Raw genomic sequence first — 14,312 nt, forward strand, 5'->3', positions numbered from 1 at the left:
GGCCCAGGGCCTGGGAAAGTGCACAACTTGTGGCAGCATTGCGACGCACTAAGTATACGCCAGGCTGGCCGTACAAGCCATCGAAAGGAGCAGGAGGACCATGATAAACAGTTTAAGTCATCGATTGCGACTGGGATGTTTTATTTGATCATATACACGCTGTTATTGCCGTTGCTCTGGCCGATGGTTGATATTAAGTGAATAGATAAAAGAGGAAACAACTTTTACTATAAGAACCGCAAGGGATGCCATGCCGCTGACAGGTGCGACATGCCAGAGGGAAGCGCATGTTCCTCTATTTCAGCTCATATTTATTATGAGGAAGAGCTTATAGCATCCGACATGGGATGGAGCGATGGCGTTCTAGGGCCAGATCCAGAGAAATGCTCTTGAAGCTTGCGTCAAGAGTGTGCATGGAGCATGCAGCAGAACTACGAGCTGGCTGGGTGGGTGGCTGGCTGGCAGCTGCTTCCGTCATATGTATGTTGTGTGCACATGTGTGTGAGTGTGTGAGTGAGTATCTGCTGGATGGGGGTATCTGTGTGTTTGCAGGAGAGTTGGAAAAAATAGCTTTCAGCCATGTGGCCGAGTGCTCCTTTGGTGTCTAACTGAAGTTGGGATTTCATGATGATGATGCGGCTGATGAGGATTATCTGGATCCCACTTCAGGGGAAGATTTGCATTCGCTTGGCCAGCGTGTGGCCAGATACTTAAGTGCCCGTGTGTGTGCGTCCGTGTGTGTGTGTGTGTGGTTGCAGCTGCACCAACAGTGTAGTCTACTTTGCAGCGTTCACAATCGTGACTGACGGCTGTTCGTGGGTACCACAGTGTGGGATAGGACATGCCTAATAATGGTCGTGGAATGTGTGAGTGACCCTTGCCCCATCACTCACCATTCGCCCTACCACCCCCTTTCCACCTTCGCAGCTGCTGCTCATCTAGCGGCGAAAGTATGTCAAGATTTACGCGCATCGTTAAAAGAACGAACAACGAAAGGACGTGAAAGAAAGTTGTTTGTCTCTGTGACATGTCTGTATGTCTGTATGCCACACACACGCAAAGTGTTGCCCCGCGCCCTTAAATACAAAAAAAAGCTCTTCAGCGCTAACGACACGTCAGTCAAAGTCAACATACACTTCAATTTCTGTTCGGTGGGGCAGGGGAGGGCCTATGTGGTTAGGGGATGAACCGAAATTTAACACTGTCACTTTTTTTTGACAACTCACACGCACACAGTCACACACTCACACATAAATTCGCGTACATGTAAATAAATGCGCTGTCACAGGATGGGGAAAAAAGCAGTGCAACAGACAACCTAAGAGACGAGAGGAAGGCTGCCCAACGAGCAGAGAGAGTAAAATAGAGTAGTAAAATGAAAACGAAAGAGGAGAGGAGAGCAGAGTAGAGAGGAAACTATAGGAAGGAAGTGGAAACAGTGTAGCACTCTCCGTGTTTTTTTCCATTCCGCTGCATATTTACTTTTCAACTTTGTCACATGCCAGCCATTTTGATTTGCGACCCCTTTGCCACTCCACCGAGCTGCTCCCCTTACCACTCTATGCAGCCCGACCTCCCCAACTCCCCAACTCCCCACCTCCCGACTCTTATGTGTGGACCACGCCAAATGAAAATGTGGAACAACAGTTGACAGAATGTTTTATTTAAGCACGCTCTTCAGCTTACTCCATCACCATTTCATCTTTTCCGCCTTCCGTCCAGGCGGCTATTGACTTTGGGTATCGAGGATCCAATAGATACGAATCTCTTATACCAGTTTGTGCGTATTCATTGTCTGAGCAACAATTGCACCCGAAAACGATCTCTATTTTTGCATGTTTTCATTTACCAGGGTATTGAGAGCTTCGACCCGCATCTTTCAACTTTATTTCTGTTGTTTCCGTTTAGTATTTGCGCAGTTCTGCATTGCTGACATGTCTGGCATTCCAAAACAGTCAAACACAAACATTAAGCACACACACAACTACATATTTGTGGTACATATTGCAACAGCCGCGCCCCATTTGCAGCCCCACTGGAGCCATGCCCTGAGGTAATTAAAAGTGCTTGCAGCACCAGCAGCAGGATTAGCAGCTGCATCCTGCCTGGATTCCTAAAACTCCTAAGCTCTCATTGTTTTTTGTTTAAAACTATTTTTATTTATACCATACTTTATGGCATTACGTATACGCAGCGTGAGGCAATGGAGAAACCCCATTTTCTAGCTGCTGACATCCATCTGTGCATTGGCTGGTCCCCAAGTGTCCGTTGGCTGGCAGGCGGCACGTAGCTTCTACAGAGCAAATATTAGGGTTATGAGGAGGGCTGCACGAGCGGACGAGACCGCAACCTACCTGCAAGAAGCTGCCGGGGCGGTGGCGTTGCTTGTAGAGGGCATAGCATGCCCAGCCTGGTAACTGGACCAGGCCCAATGCGGCCAAGAACCAGCCGAAAACTGAGGGGGAAAAGGAGAGCAGTGAGTCAGAGAGAGAGAAAGAGAGAGGAGGAGAAGGAGCTGGGTCTCCTTCCTTACCATGAGCTAAAGCGGGATAGGCCACGCCCTTATATGTGAGGGGCGACATGTCGAGCAGCATGTAGAAGAGGACAGCGGCCATCAGGCCCGGCGTGATGAACAGCCAGCAGAGGCGCCAGTACCAGCCCGTCTCGATGCCCATCATGAACTTGATGTCCGCACAGAAGCGATGGACGCCTAAGAGGATACGTGCTTAGAAAGAGACCAGCAGCCACTCAAAGGACTCGTATGAGTGGAGAGGCGGTAGGGGACTCACCATAGACCCAGGCAACGGCCACCAGCTCGCCAATGGCCAGGATCAGGGCTGTAAACGACACGCCATAGAAGTCCACCAGATTGAGAATGAATTGCCCGCCCGGCGTCATGTAAACGATGCTCACGCCGAAACCCACGACCGTCAGACAGCTGGCCAGAGCCCATGTGGGCGTCGTACGTGGCCCAAAGTGATCCCGGACGACGCGCAGGATGCAGGTGCCCATGCCCACGGTGCTGCCAATGCCTAGGACAAAGAGCATGAGGAAGAAGAGGACCGCGAACATCTTTAGGTAGTTGTGCTTTAGGGCGCCCAAGGGGCAGGCAGCTCGCGATACCTTACCTGTGGCACATACTCGAACCGGGCAATAGCCTCCGGATACGAGATGAAGGCCAGACCGGCCCCGCCCTTCACAACGCTGCCAATATCTGTGATTCCCGTCTCCTTGGCCAGATTCCCCAAAATACCAAAGGTAATGCAGCCGGCGATGATCGAGGAGCAAGAGTCCATGGTGGTGATGATCACGATGTCCCTGGAGGAGAGACGATAGAGCCTGGGTTAGGCCATGCATCGGGGACTCCTCTAGGGGACAACTCACTTGTAGACATTCCTGTTAAAGTTGTTGTAGCTGGCATAGGTGATCACGGTCCCGAAGCAGATGGCCAGCGAGAAGAAGACCTGTGTGACGGCCGCATACCACACCAGTGGATCGAGCAGCTGCCGCCACTGCGGCTTGAAGAAGTAAATGATGCCATCCATGGCCCCGGGGAGGGTTACAGCTCTGAACAGAAGGACAAGGAGCACCACATAGGGAAAGACGCCCAGGAAGTAGGCGGCCTTGCCACTGCTCTTGATGCCGCGTATCAGCACTGCTTCAATGATGAGCCAGGACACGGCCAGACATCCGATCAGATCCAAGTTCGGCATGCCCAGGCCATTGTCAATGTTGGGGACCTCGTGGAGTATCTCACGTCTGAAGAAGAAGAAAGGGTTACCTCCCATACTTAAAGAATCCTCGTGGGACTCACTCAAAGTACAGCTGGGCGGGGGACATCTTTCCCGTGGCATTGACGATGCTTCCATCATGGCAATCACTGCCCCACTTCTCCCAGCACCGACTCCAGGGCAGCTCCGAGCCCAAGGAGGCCACCAGAAACCTCAGGGTCAGGGCCATGATGCTCGAGTAGTAGGTAATCGAGGCCCCCGTGGCCAGCACCTGTCCCACTGCCACGCCCTTGAGCAGGGGTGCCATATCGAAGGCCTTGACCACTCCGCGGCCAGTGAACTGGCCCAAGGCTATCTCCAGATAATACACGGGACGGCCAATCACCAGCAGGGCAATCAGATACGGAATGACGAAGGTGCCGCCGCCGTTCTGGAAGGCAATGTACGGGAACCGCCAGATGTTGCCCAAGCCCACGGACAGGGAGATGCACGAGAAAAGGAACTCCAGGCCATTGTCCCACTGCTCCGTTGGTTTCGTAGCCTTCGTGACCTCCATATTCAGATTCGTTTCGCGTGAACTGTGCGCCTTGAGGTGGCGCGACTTACTAATCACAGTCGAGATGCTCGGATACGTGGATACTTCCAGAGCAGTGCGACAATGTCAAACCCACTCGCCACAGATTCTTCGCTGATCGCTTATCTGGTTCGTGGCGGACAGGGGCTGTAATCTCATCTCGAAAACAGCTCGGAATCATTCTTAATTGGCACTAATAAAAGGCGCTAAGTGAGCGATGCACAGATGCCAGCCAGACCGAGACTGAGACAGACACTTGAGATGAGATCTATTAGAGATATCATGTTCATTGGTCGCGTTGAATGGGACATTTCTCATTGCAAGGGCTGGAGGGATTAGCGAGTTGTGAAATGCGGAAGCCTCTTACGTTGCGACTTAAGATTAAAATAAGCCACAGATAGTATAACGAAACCACAGATGCATAAACCTGTTGTCGCAATTAATCGTCCACAATCGTCCCCTCTGGTTCGACTATCTTCCTCTAGATTTTCTTCGAATTTCAGCATTTAAGCAAAGTTAATAAATGAATTTTAACCCCAGAGTTCTTATAGAGTTTCTCCGCCACTACGTACACGCCACCAATTTCTTCTCAAAGCAAAAGATATTTCATAAAGTCATCAACAAACATCTACTAGCAAAGCTCTCTCACGAAATTTCCCACTAAGTTGGCAGCTCTTTGGGTTATTACTCTCTCACTGTATCCACCTCTCTGTCTTTGTTCCTGTCTGTCTGACAACGCGGAAAGTTTTTAATAATTTTCAAGAGTTTTCTAATTAACATCCCAGCACGAAAGCCACTGCAATTGCGAGTGCAGCCTGAAACTGAAGCTCAACAGGAGAACAGAAGAACAGAAGCAAGGAGCAGGAAGCAGGAAACATGCTGCCAGTTACAGGCCAAGCTCCTTAGCTCAACCAAGACGTAGATTGGATGGAGGAGTGGAATCCGCCAGAGGATGAGTGGTGTGCAGTGGAGAGAAGCGGATGGCGGCTGGCAGATAGTTGGATAAATGCCAGTGAGCCAGCAGTTGAGCGTTCCATTTTGGTGACAATTTTAAATGGGTTTTTAACAACTTTTCCAGATTTATGGCAATTAAATGCCTTTGATAGTGCTGATTGCCTGCACTGTGGCGGCCTATTCGTGGGTTTAGATGCGGCAGGCTACCGCACCAGCACTCACTAGTAATTAAGTCGAATGCAAATGGATTCCCCTTTTTTCTGCATTCCCGATACGCTTTGACGGAGGGGCTTTAGTCAGCTGCAAGCGAAATCGATTTCAGTTCTCTAAATTCCCATTGATTACCAGATTGCAATCTGCATTCGGATTTCATGCATTTCCCATTCCATTCCGGTTGCAGATTCTGCATGCTTCAAAAAGTGATTTGGCCGATGGAATACGTTACTCTAATAAATTAATATTTAAAATCCGTTTGGACAATGTTTTCCTTTTATAGCCGGTACTCGAAGAGTTTAGGGATATATTAGATTTGTGGACGTGCATGTTACAGCCAGAATGAAGGGTTTCCGACTCCATAAAGTATATATAGTATTGATCAGCATCAACAGTCAACAGTTCATGCCTCTTGTTTGAAGCCTAGTTCTCCGAGACTATTCATCCTCTAGGGCCCCTGCGATCCTTCTGGAAATAATCGCACCCAATGCGTTGGTAACTTCTTGGACAATTTCCCGTATCGGACTAAATTGAAACAGAAATTAGAGTAGTTTAAGAAAACACACATTTATTGGTGGGTGGTAAGACGTCGATGTGTCCCGAATAGGTGGTTGGGGGCCTTCCAAGCTTTGAAGCTCCTTTTCTTGGCTGGGCAGCGACATGGGTTGAGAATCGCGGATCATCGCTCGCGACTTTGTCCCAGGTACCGCTTCTTCAGTTCCAAATTGAGACAGGTTGGAGGTTTCCCCGCACGTTGTGCGAATTTACAGTAATTTCTCTCTGGTCCAATACCTCCTTAGTGGGGATCATCACCCTTCTTGCACTTCGCCTTGCGGGACTTGCGGCGGCGTGGCTTTGAGCAGCTTTTCTTAGACTTGCGGCTCTTGCGTTTCTTGCAAGCGGACTTCCTGCGTCTGCGCTTGCCACAAGCCGACTTCTTTCGCTTAGACTTTCCGCAGCTGCGCTTACTTTTGCGTTTCATGCCACAGTCCACCTCGTCCAGGGAGAAACCCGAAGGAACCACTGAAAGAGATCCCGTGCTGTATAATGACCTCACTTTCCTGCAGAGCAGGCTGCTCTTGCTTTGCTCACTCGGAGCTATTGAGCTGGCTGATCGATATCCGGACTGTTGGGACCACAAAAGAGTTGCTGCACTCATTGGTGGACTTAGATGCACAAGGAACTCACCCGTCGGTACCGGGCTCGGTGCTCTGGGGACATCGCCCTCCAACGCTGCGTCGCGGCATTTGCAAACCCCTGCCCAAGGTGCTTGGATCCAAACCGGCGCTTACATTCCCGCATGTAATTTAAAAACGCGACAGCGGAGCTCCTTCTGGACGAATCTGGGAGGGCGACATCGACGTCGCTGCTCCCCAATTCGGTTTCCGATGAGGGCTTTGCATTGTCGACTTCCAATTCGATTGAGGAAGCGAATTGAGTGCGTAAAACGGATTCATTGCTCGAATTTACCCTGGACACTGACATTGTATCTCAAAAGAATTAACAACAAATTTGGGAAAAATCTAGAAGTTATAAATGGAGGCTCACAAAAAACTTAACAATTTGGATTTGTAGCTAGATGTTTCTCGTATGAATAACAAACTTACACTGAACTGAGGCCTGGCCTTGCTTTCGACCAAACAATTTTTGTTCAAGTGAAAACTCAGAGACTCCATTGACTGGGTATTTTTTTAGGAATATTTATGGACATTTTTCCAATTTCAAGGCTCTTCAAAGTCCTTTCAATATCTAAGCTGGGAGAAGTAAAAGCTAAAAGACAGCCATCGTCGTACAGACCAATTAACCTGCTCACATGTCCTTCAAAGCTATTTGAAAAATGCACATAAGCGCATTGTACCAACATAGTACCATCGCATCAATGCGGCTTTCGAGAAAAGCACTTAACGATTGAGCAGGTCAACCGCATCACGTCAGAGGTGCGTACTGCATTTGAACAGCGGGATTACTGCACGGCACTATTCGAAAACGTAGGACAAGCATTTCTCCGAGTCTGGCTAGACGGACTTATGTACGGAATCACAAAGCTGCTGACCAATCCTCTACGCCTTGTGCATGACGGATATACCTAAACATAACCAGGTAACAACCTCAACGTTTGCTGATGACACCAGATGCCCAGTGAAGGCACCGGCACAACTAGTCCTCCATCTACTAGCTGCTGAGAGATGGCGACAACGAATATAAATTAAAGCATGTTGCTTTTACTCTTAACAAACACAGCTGTCCTTCTTTGGTACTAAACAAGGCACGCGTCGTGCTAAATATACCTGGGCGTCCATCTGGACAGGCGTTCACCTGGCGCCAGCCCATAGAAGCCAAGAAGACTCTTCGCACAGTTAAAGCAAGTCACTTCCACTGGCTAATAAGCCGTCACTCTCCCCTAAGCTGGGACTATAAAGTCCTCCTATAAAGAAAATTCGACACTGTCCAGCGAGCACAGTCCAGAATCCTGAGAACCATCACTCAGGCACCAAGGTCTCTCCACAGAGACTTGCACATCAAACTCGTCAAGGATGAGATACTAGGACAATAACCAAAAAATCAAGCACAGCTCGCCTCCCACCGGTACTCCCAACTTTGCAAAGAAAAGATGAAATAAATAACAATAAATTAGAATACGAATACCTTCTGATACCTTCTGGTTAGTCTCTTACTTAAAAGTGGAGATGCAATAAACACATAAGATATCTGTACAAAAAAATATATGCAGGATGCGCCATCTTTTATTGCGCTGTGAAAATATCGAACAACCGATTTACAACAAGAGGTATTTTTATATAGTTTGGTCCTTTATAGTTAATTCAGAATCATTTTTAAGCACAGTATCAATCAAGTGGTCACATTTCTTGGACACAATAAAACATTATCTTTTGGCAGATTCTTCAAATACTTTTTGGAGATCCTCGGGAGGTATGGCACCAATGTTTTCCTTGAGCTCTTCTATGGTTTGCTGGCGTGAACTTTGCTTTTCAAATAACCCCACAAAAAGAAGTTCGGAGTCGTCAAATTGGGAGATCTGGATATCTTCCCTTTTTTGTTGCCAGACGTCCAGGGAAACCTGAATAAAACCAGTAACCGCTTAGACCCAAGCCAAATTAAATAATATTAGTCACACGGCAGCGGTACGCTTTATGGAACAGCGGCAACAGAAAGCAAAAGGTTGATTTTCTGAATTATTAAAAATAAACTTTATTGTGCAGACATCCTTATAGTAGCTACAATCCGAATAATCGGTCCAACGGAAAGTCAATCGAAATATTCCGGAGAAAACTTAGCAAGCTGTTGCTTATATGTTATTTCTGGCACTTTTTGGAATAGTTTTTATGCCAATTTATTATCATTATGGAGATGATTAGATGCGATGGTAACTTCTTGGACAATTTCACGAACTGATACAGAAATTAGAGTAGTTTAAGAAAACACACATTTATTGGTGGGTGGTAAGACGTCGATGTGTCCCGAATAGGTGGTTGGGGGCCTTCCAAGCTTTGAAGCTCCTTTTCTTGGCTGGGCAGCGACATGGGTTGAGAATCGCGGATCATCGCTCGCGACTTTGTCCCAGGTACCGCTTCTTCAGTTCCAAATTGAGACAGGTTGGAGGTTTCCCCGCACGTTGTGCGAATTTACAGTAATTTCTCTCTGGTCCAATACCTCCTTAGTGGGGATCATCACCCTTCTTGCACTTCGCCTTGCGGGACTTGCGGCGGCGTGGCTTTGAGCAGCTTTTCTTAGACTTGCGGCTCTTGCGTTTCTTGCAAGCGGACTTCCTGCGTCTGCGCTTGCCACAAGCCGACTTCTTTCGCTTAGACTTTCCGCAGCTGCGCTTACTTTTGCGTTTCATGCCACAGTCCACCTCGTCCAGGGAGAAACCCGAAGGAACCACTGAAAGAGATCCCGTGCTGTATAATGACCTCACTTTCCTGCAGAGCAGGCTGCTCTTGCTTTGCTCACTCGGAGCTATTGAGCTGGCTGATCGATATCCGGACTGTTGGGACCACAAAAGAGTTGCTGCACTCATTGGTGGACTTAGATGCACAAGGAACTCACCCGTCGGTACCGGGCTCGGTGCTCTGGGGACATCGCCCTCCAACGCTGCGTCGCGGCATTTGCAAACCCCTGCCCAAGGTGCTTGGATCCAAACCGGCGCTTACATTCCCGCATGTAATTTAAAAACGCGACAGCGGAGCTCCTTCTGGACGAATCTGGGAGGGCGACATCGACGTCGCTGCTCCCCAATTCGGTTTCCGATGAGGGCTGTGCATTGTCGACTTCCAATTCGATTGAGGAAGTGAATTCATTGCTCGAATTTACACTGGACACTGACATTGTATCTCAAAAGAATTAACAACAAATTTGGGAAAAATCTAGAAGTTATAAATGGAAGCTCACAAAAAACTTAACAATTTGGATTTGTAGCTAGATGTTTCTCGTATGAATAACAAACTTACACTGAACTGAGGCCTGGCCTTGCTTTCGACCCAACAAATTTGGTTGAAGTGAAAACTCAGAGACTCCATTGACTGGGTATTTTTTAGGAATATTTATGGACATTTTTCCAATTTCAAGGCTCTTCAAAGTCCTTTCAATATCTAAGCTGGGAGAAGTAAAAGCTAAAAGACAGCCATCGTCGTACAGACCAATTAACCTGCTCACATGTCCTTCAAAGCTATTTGAAAAATGCACATAAGCGCATTGTACCAACATAGTACCATCGCATCAATGCGGCTTTCGAGAAAAGCACTTAACGATTGAGCAGGTCAACCGCATCACGTCAGAGGTGCGTACTGCATTTGAACAGCGGGATTACTGCACGGCACTATTCGAAAACGTAGGACAAGCATTTCTCCGAGTCTGGCTAGACGGACTTATGTACGGAATCACAAAGCTGCTGACCAATCCTCTACGCCTTGTGCATGACGGATATACCTAAACATAACCAGGTAACAACCTCAACGTTTGCTGATGACACCAGATGCCCAGTGAAGGCACCGGCACAACTAGTCCTCCATCTACTAGCTGCTGAGAGATGGCGACAACGAATATAAATTAAAGCATGTTGCTTTTACTCTTAACAAACACAGCTGTCCTTCTTTGGTACTAAACAAGGCACGCGTCGTGCTAAATATACCTGGGCGTCCATCTGGACAGGCGTTCACCTGGCGCCAGCCCATAGAAGCCAAGAAGACTCTTCGCACAGTTAAAGCAAGTCACTTCCACTGGCTAATAAGCCGTCACTCTCCCCTAAGCTGGGACTATAAAGTCCTCCTATAAAGAAAATTCGAGCACAGTCCAGAATCCTGAGAACCATCACTCAGGCACCAAGGTCTCTCCACAGAGACTTGCACATCAAACTCGTCAAGGATGAGATACTAGGACAATAACCAAAAAATCAAGCACAGCTCGCCTCCCACCGGTACTCCCAACTTTGCAGACACAGCCTACTGCAGAGAAAAGATGAAATAAATAACAATTAATTAGAATACGAATACCTTCTGATACCTTCTGGTTAGTCTCTTACTTAAAAGTGGAGATGCAATAAACACATAAGATATCTGTACAAAAAAATATATGCAGGATGCGCCATCTTTTATTGCGCTGTGAAAATATCGAACAACCGATTTACAACAAGAGGTATTTTTATATAGTTTGGTCCTTTATAATTAATTCAGAATCATTTTTAAGCACAGTATCAATCAAGTGGTCACATTTCTTGGACACAATAAAACATTATCTTTTGGCAGATTCTTCAAATACTTTTTGGAGATCCTCGGGAGGTATGGCACCAATGTTTTCCTTGAGCTCTTCTATGGTTTGCTGGCGTGAACTTTGCTTTTCAAATAACCCCACAAAAAGAAGTTCGGAGTCGTCAAATTGGGAGATCTGGATATCTTCCCTTTTTTGTTGCCAGACGTCCAGGGAAACCTGAATAAAACCAGTAACCGCTTAGACCCAAGCCAAATTAAATAATATTAGTCACACGGCAGCGGTACGCTTTATGGAACAGCGGCAACAGAAAGCAAAAGGTTGATTTTCTGAATTATTAAAAATAAACTTTATTGTGCAGACATCCTTATAGTAGCTACCATCCGAATAATCGGTCCAACGGAAAGTCAATCGAAATATTCCGGAGAAAACTTAGCAAGCTGTTGCTTATATGTTATTTCTGGCACTTTTTGGAATAGTTTTTATGCCAATTTATTATCATTATGGAGATGATTAGATGCGATGGTAACTTCTTGGACAATTTCACGAACTGATACAGAAATTAGAGTAGTTTAAGAAAACACACATTTATTGGTGTTTGGGGGCCTTCCAAGCTTTAAAGCTCCTTTTCTTGGCTGGGCAGCGACATGGGTTGAGAATCGCGGATCATCGCTCGCGACTTAGTCCCAGGTACCGCTTCTTCAGTTCCAAATTGAGACAGGTTGGAGGTTTCCCCGCACGTTGTGCGAATTTACAGTAATTTCTCTCTGGTCCAATACCTCCTTAGTGGGGATCATCACCCTTCTTGCACTTCGCCTTGCGGGACTTGCGGCGGCGTGGCTTTGAGCAGCTTTTCTTAGACTTGCGGCTCTTGCGTTTCTTGCAAGCGGACTTCCTGCGTCTGCGCTTGCCACAAGCCGACTTCTTTCGCTTAGACTTTCCGCAGCTGCGCTTACTTTTGCGTTTCATGCCACAGTCCACCTCGTCCAGGGAGAAACCCGAAGGAACCACTGAAAGAGATCCCGTGCTGTATAATGACTTCACTTTCCTGCAGAGCAGGCTGCTCTTGCTTTGCTCACTCGGAGCTATTGAGCTGGCTGATCGATATCCGGACTGTTGGGACCACAAAAGAGTTGCTGCACTCATTGGTGGACTTAGATGCACAAGGAACTCACCCGTCGGTACCGGGCTCGGTGCTCTGGGGACATCGCCCTCCAACGCTGCGTCGCGGCATTTGCAAACCCCTGCCCAAGGTGCTTGGATCCAAACCGGCGCTTACATTCCCGCATGTAATTTAAAAACGCGACAGCGGAGCTCCTTCTGGACGAATCTGGGAGGGCGACATCGACGTCGCTGCTCCCCAATTCGGTTTCCGATGAGGGCTGTGCATTGTCGACTTCCAATTCGATTGAGGAAGTGAATTCATTGCTCGAATTTACACTGGACACTGACATTGTATCTCAAAAGAATTAACAACAAATTTGGGAAAAATCTAGAAGTTATAAATGGAAGCTCACAAAAAACTTAACAATTTGGATTTGTAGCTAGATGTTTCTCGTATGAATAACAAACTTACACTGAACTGAGGCCTGGCCTTGCTTTCGACCCAACAAATTTGGTTGAAGTGAAAACTCAGAGACTCCATTGACTGGGTATTTTTTAGGAATATTTATGGACATTTTTCCAATTTCAAGGCTCTTCAAAGTCCTTTCAATATCTAAGCTGGGAGAAGTAAAAGCTAAAAGACAGCCATCGTCGTACAGACCAATTAACCTGCTCACATGTCCTTCAAAGCTATTTGAAAAATGCACATAAGCGCATTGTACCAACATAGTACCATCGCATCAATGCGGCTTTCGAGAAAAGCACTTAACGATTGAGCAGGTCAACCGCATCACGTCAGAGGTGCGTACTGCATTTGAACAGCGGGATTACTGCACGGCACTATTCGAAAACGTAGGACAAGCATTTCTCCGAGTCTGGCTAGACGGACTTATGTACGGAATCACAAAGCTGCTGACCAATCCTCTACGCCTTGTGCATGACGGATATACCTAAACATAACCAGGTAACAACCTCAACGTTTGCTTACTCCAGATGCCCAGTGAAGGCACCGGCACAACTAGTCCTCCATCTACTAGCTGCTGAGAGATGGCGACAACGAATATAAATTAAAGCATGTTGCTTTTACTCTTAACAAACACAGCTGTCCTTCTTTGGTACTAAACAAGGCACGCGTCGTGCTAAATATACCTGGGCGTCCATCTGGACAGGCGTTCACCTGGCGCCAGCCCATAGAAGCCAAGAAGACTCTTCGCACAGCTAAGGCAAGTCACTTCCACTGGCTAATAAGCCGTCACTCTCCCCTAAGCTGGGACTATAAAGTCCTCCTATAAAGAAAATTCGACACTGTCCAGCGAGCACAGTCCAGAATCCTGAGAACCATCACTCAGGCACCAAGGTCTCTCCACAGAGACTTGCACATCAAACTCGTCAAGGATGAGATACTAGGACAATTACCAAAAAATCAAGCACAGCTCGCCTCCCACCGGTACTCCCAACTTTGCAGACACAGCCTACTGCAGAGAAAAGATGAAATAAATAACAATAAATTAGAATACGAATACCTTCTGATACCTTCTGGTTAGTCTCTTACTTAAAAGTGGAGATGCAATAAACACATAAGATATCTGTACAAAAAAATATATGCAGGATGCGCCATCTTTTATTGCGCTGTGAAAATATCGAACAACCGATTTACAACAAGAGGTATTTTTATATAGTTTGGTCCTTTATAGTTAATTCAGAATCATTTTTAAGCACAGTATCAATCAAGTGGTCACATTTCTTGGTAACAATAAAACATGATCTTTTGGCAGATTCTTCAAATACTTTTTGGAGATCCTCGGGAGGTATGGCACCAATGTTTTCCTTGAGCTCTTCTATGGTTTGCTGGCGTGAACTTTGCTTTTCAAATAACCCCACAAAAAGAAGTTCGGAGTCGTCAAATTGGGAGATCTGGATATCTTCCCTTTTTTGTTGCCAGACGTCCAGGGAAACCTGAATAAAACCAGTAACCGCTTAGACCCAAGCCAAATAAAATAATATTAGTCACA

The 14,312-nt window shown here is 46.8% G+C and overlaps 5 protein-coding genes across 8 annotated transcripts in view; 1 reads left to right on the forward strand and 4 right to left on the reverse strand.

Moving 5' to 3' along the window:
- LOC108160214 (homeotic protein female sterile) overlaps positions 1–14,312 on the forward strand; it is a 49,209-nt gene that overhangs the window by 8,050 nt on the left and 26,847 nt on the right. The gene's annotated exons all lie outside the window — the stretch shown is intronic.
- LOC108160215 (sodium-dependent nutrient amino acid transporter 1) lies at positions 1,643–5,371 on the reverse strand. Of its 2 annotated transcripts, XM_017294064.2 has the most exons (7): positions 3,815–5,364; positions 3,385–3,759; positions 3,129–3,318; positions 2,790–3,072; positions 2,534–2,710; positions 2,355–2,455; positions 1,643–2,293 (listed from the first exon to the last, which is right to left on the reverse strand). In XM_017294064.2, the coding sequence occupies exons 1-7, from the start codon at positions 4,285–4,287 to the stop codon at positions 2,222–2,224; spliced, it is 1,671 nt and encodes a 556-aa protein (XP_017149553.1). In that variant the 5' UTR covers positions 4,288–5,364; the 3' UTR covers positions 1,643–2,221. The 2 variants fall into 2 exon arrangements, with proteins under 2 accessions (XP_017149553.1, XP_017149554.1); XM_017294065.2 differs by lacking the exons at positions 1,643–2,293; positions 2,355–2,455; positions 2,534–2,710 and having other exon boundaries at positions 2,836–3,032; positions 3,815–5,371.
- Positions 6,017–7,040, reverse strand: LOC108160220 (histone-like protein 18C). The gene is made up of 2 exons (XM_017294069.2): positions 6,661–7,040; positions 6,017–6,598 (listed from the first exon to the last, which is right to left on the reverse strand). The coding sequence occupies exons 1-2, from the start codon at positions 6,955–6,957 to the stop codon at positions 6,269–6,271; spliced, it is 627 nt and encodes a 208-aa protein (XP_017149558.2). The 5' UTR covers positions 6,958–7,040; the 3' UTR covers positions 6,017–6,268.
- LOC117187678 (histone-like protein 18C) lies at positions 8,785–9,957 on the reverse strand. Its single transcript, XM_033390351.1, has 2 exons — positions 9,541–9,957; positions 8,785–9,478 (listed from the first exon to the last, which is right to left on the reverse strand). Exons 1-2 carry the CDS (start codon positions 9,817–9,819, stop codon positions 9,149–9,151), a joined length of 609 nt encoding a protein of 202 aa, XP_033246242.1. The 5' UTR covers positions 9,820–9,957; the 3' UTR covers positions 8,785–9,148.
- Positions 11,649–12,787, reverse strand: LOC117187677 (histone-like protein 18C). Its single transcript, XM_033390350.1, has 2 exons — positions 12,372–12,787; positions 11,649–12,309 (listed from the first exon to the last, which is right to left on the reverse strand). Exons 1-2 carry the CDS (start codon positions 12,648–12,650, stop codon positions 11,980–11,982), a joined length of 609 nt encoding a protein of 202 aa, XP_033246241.1. The 5' UTR covers positions 12,651–12,787; the 3' UTR covers positions 11,649–11,979.

This window comes from Drosophila miranda, chromosome 3 (assembly GCF_003369915.1).
Source record: "Drosophila miranda strain MSH22 chromosome 3, D.miranda_PacBio2.1, whole genome shotgun sequence".
Classification (NCBI taxonomy): domain Eukaryota; kingdom Metazoa; phylum Arthropoda; class Insecta; order Diptera; family Drosophilidae; genus Drosophila; species Drosophila miranda.

What these genes read in the sequence shown, in the direction of transcription:
- LOC108160220 (XM_017294069.2), bottom strand. Translation starts at nt 6,957, where the DNA reads ATGTCAGTGTCCAGGGTAAATTCGAGCAATGAATCCGTTTTACGCACT. An exon ending in ACCGAGCCCGGTACCGACGG is followed by an intron (nt 6,599 to 6,660) that starts GTGAGTTCCTTG and finishes TGGTCCCAACAG; the next exon opens with TCCGGATATCGATCAGCCAG.
- LOC117187678 (XM_033390351.1), bottom strand. Translation starts at nt 9,819, where the DNA reads ATGTCAGTGTCCAGTGTAAATTCGAGCAATGAATTCACTTCCTCAATC. An exon ending in ACCGAGCCCGGTACCGACGG is followed by an intron (nt 9,479 to 9,540) that starts GTGAGTTCCTTG and finishes TGGTCCCAACAG; the next exon opens with TCCGGATATCGATCAGCCAG.
- LOC117187677 (XM_033390350.1), bottom strand. Translation starts at nt 12,650, where the DNA reads ATGTCAGTGTCCAGTGTAAATTCGAGCAATGAATTCACTTCCTCAATC. An exon ending in ACCGAGCCCGGTACCGACGG is followed by an intron (nt 12,310 to 12,371) that starts GTGAGTTCCTTG and finishes TGGTCCCAACAG; the next exon opens with TCCGGATATCGATCAGCCAG.
- LOC108160215 (XM_017294064.2), bottom strand. Translation starts at nt 4,287, where the DNA reads ATGGAGGTCACGAAGGCTACGAAACCAACGGAGCAGTGGGACAATGGC. An exon ending in GGCCGTTGCCTGGGTCTATG is followed by an intron (nt 2,711 to 2,789) that starts GTGAGTCCCCTA and finishes GTATCCTCTTAG; the next exon opens with GCGTCCATCGCTTCTGTGCG. An exon ending in CTATCCCGCTTTAGCTCATG is followed by an intron (nt 2,456 to 2,533) that starts GTAAGGAAGGAG and finishes TTTCCCCCTCAG; the next exon opens with TTTTCGGCTGGTTCTTGGCC.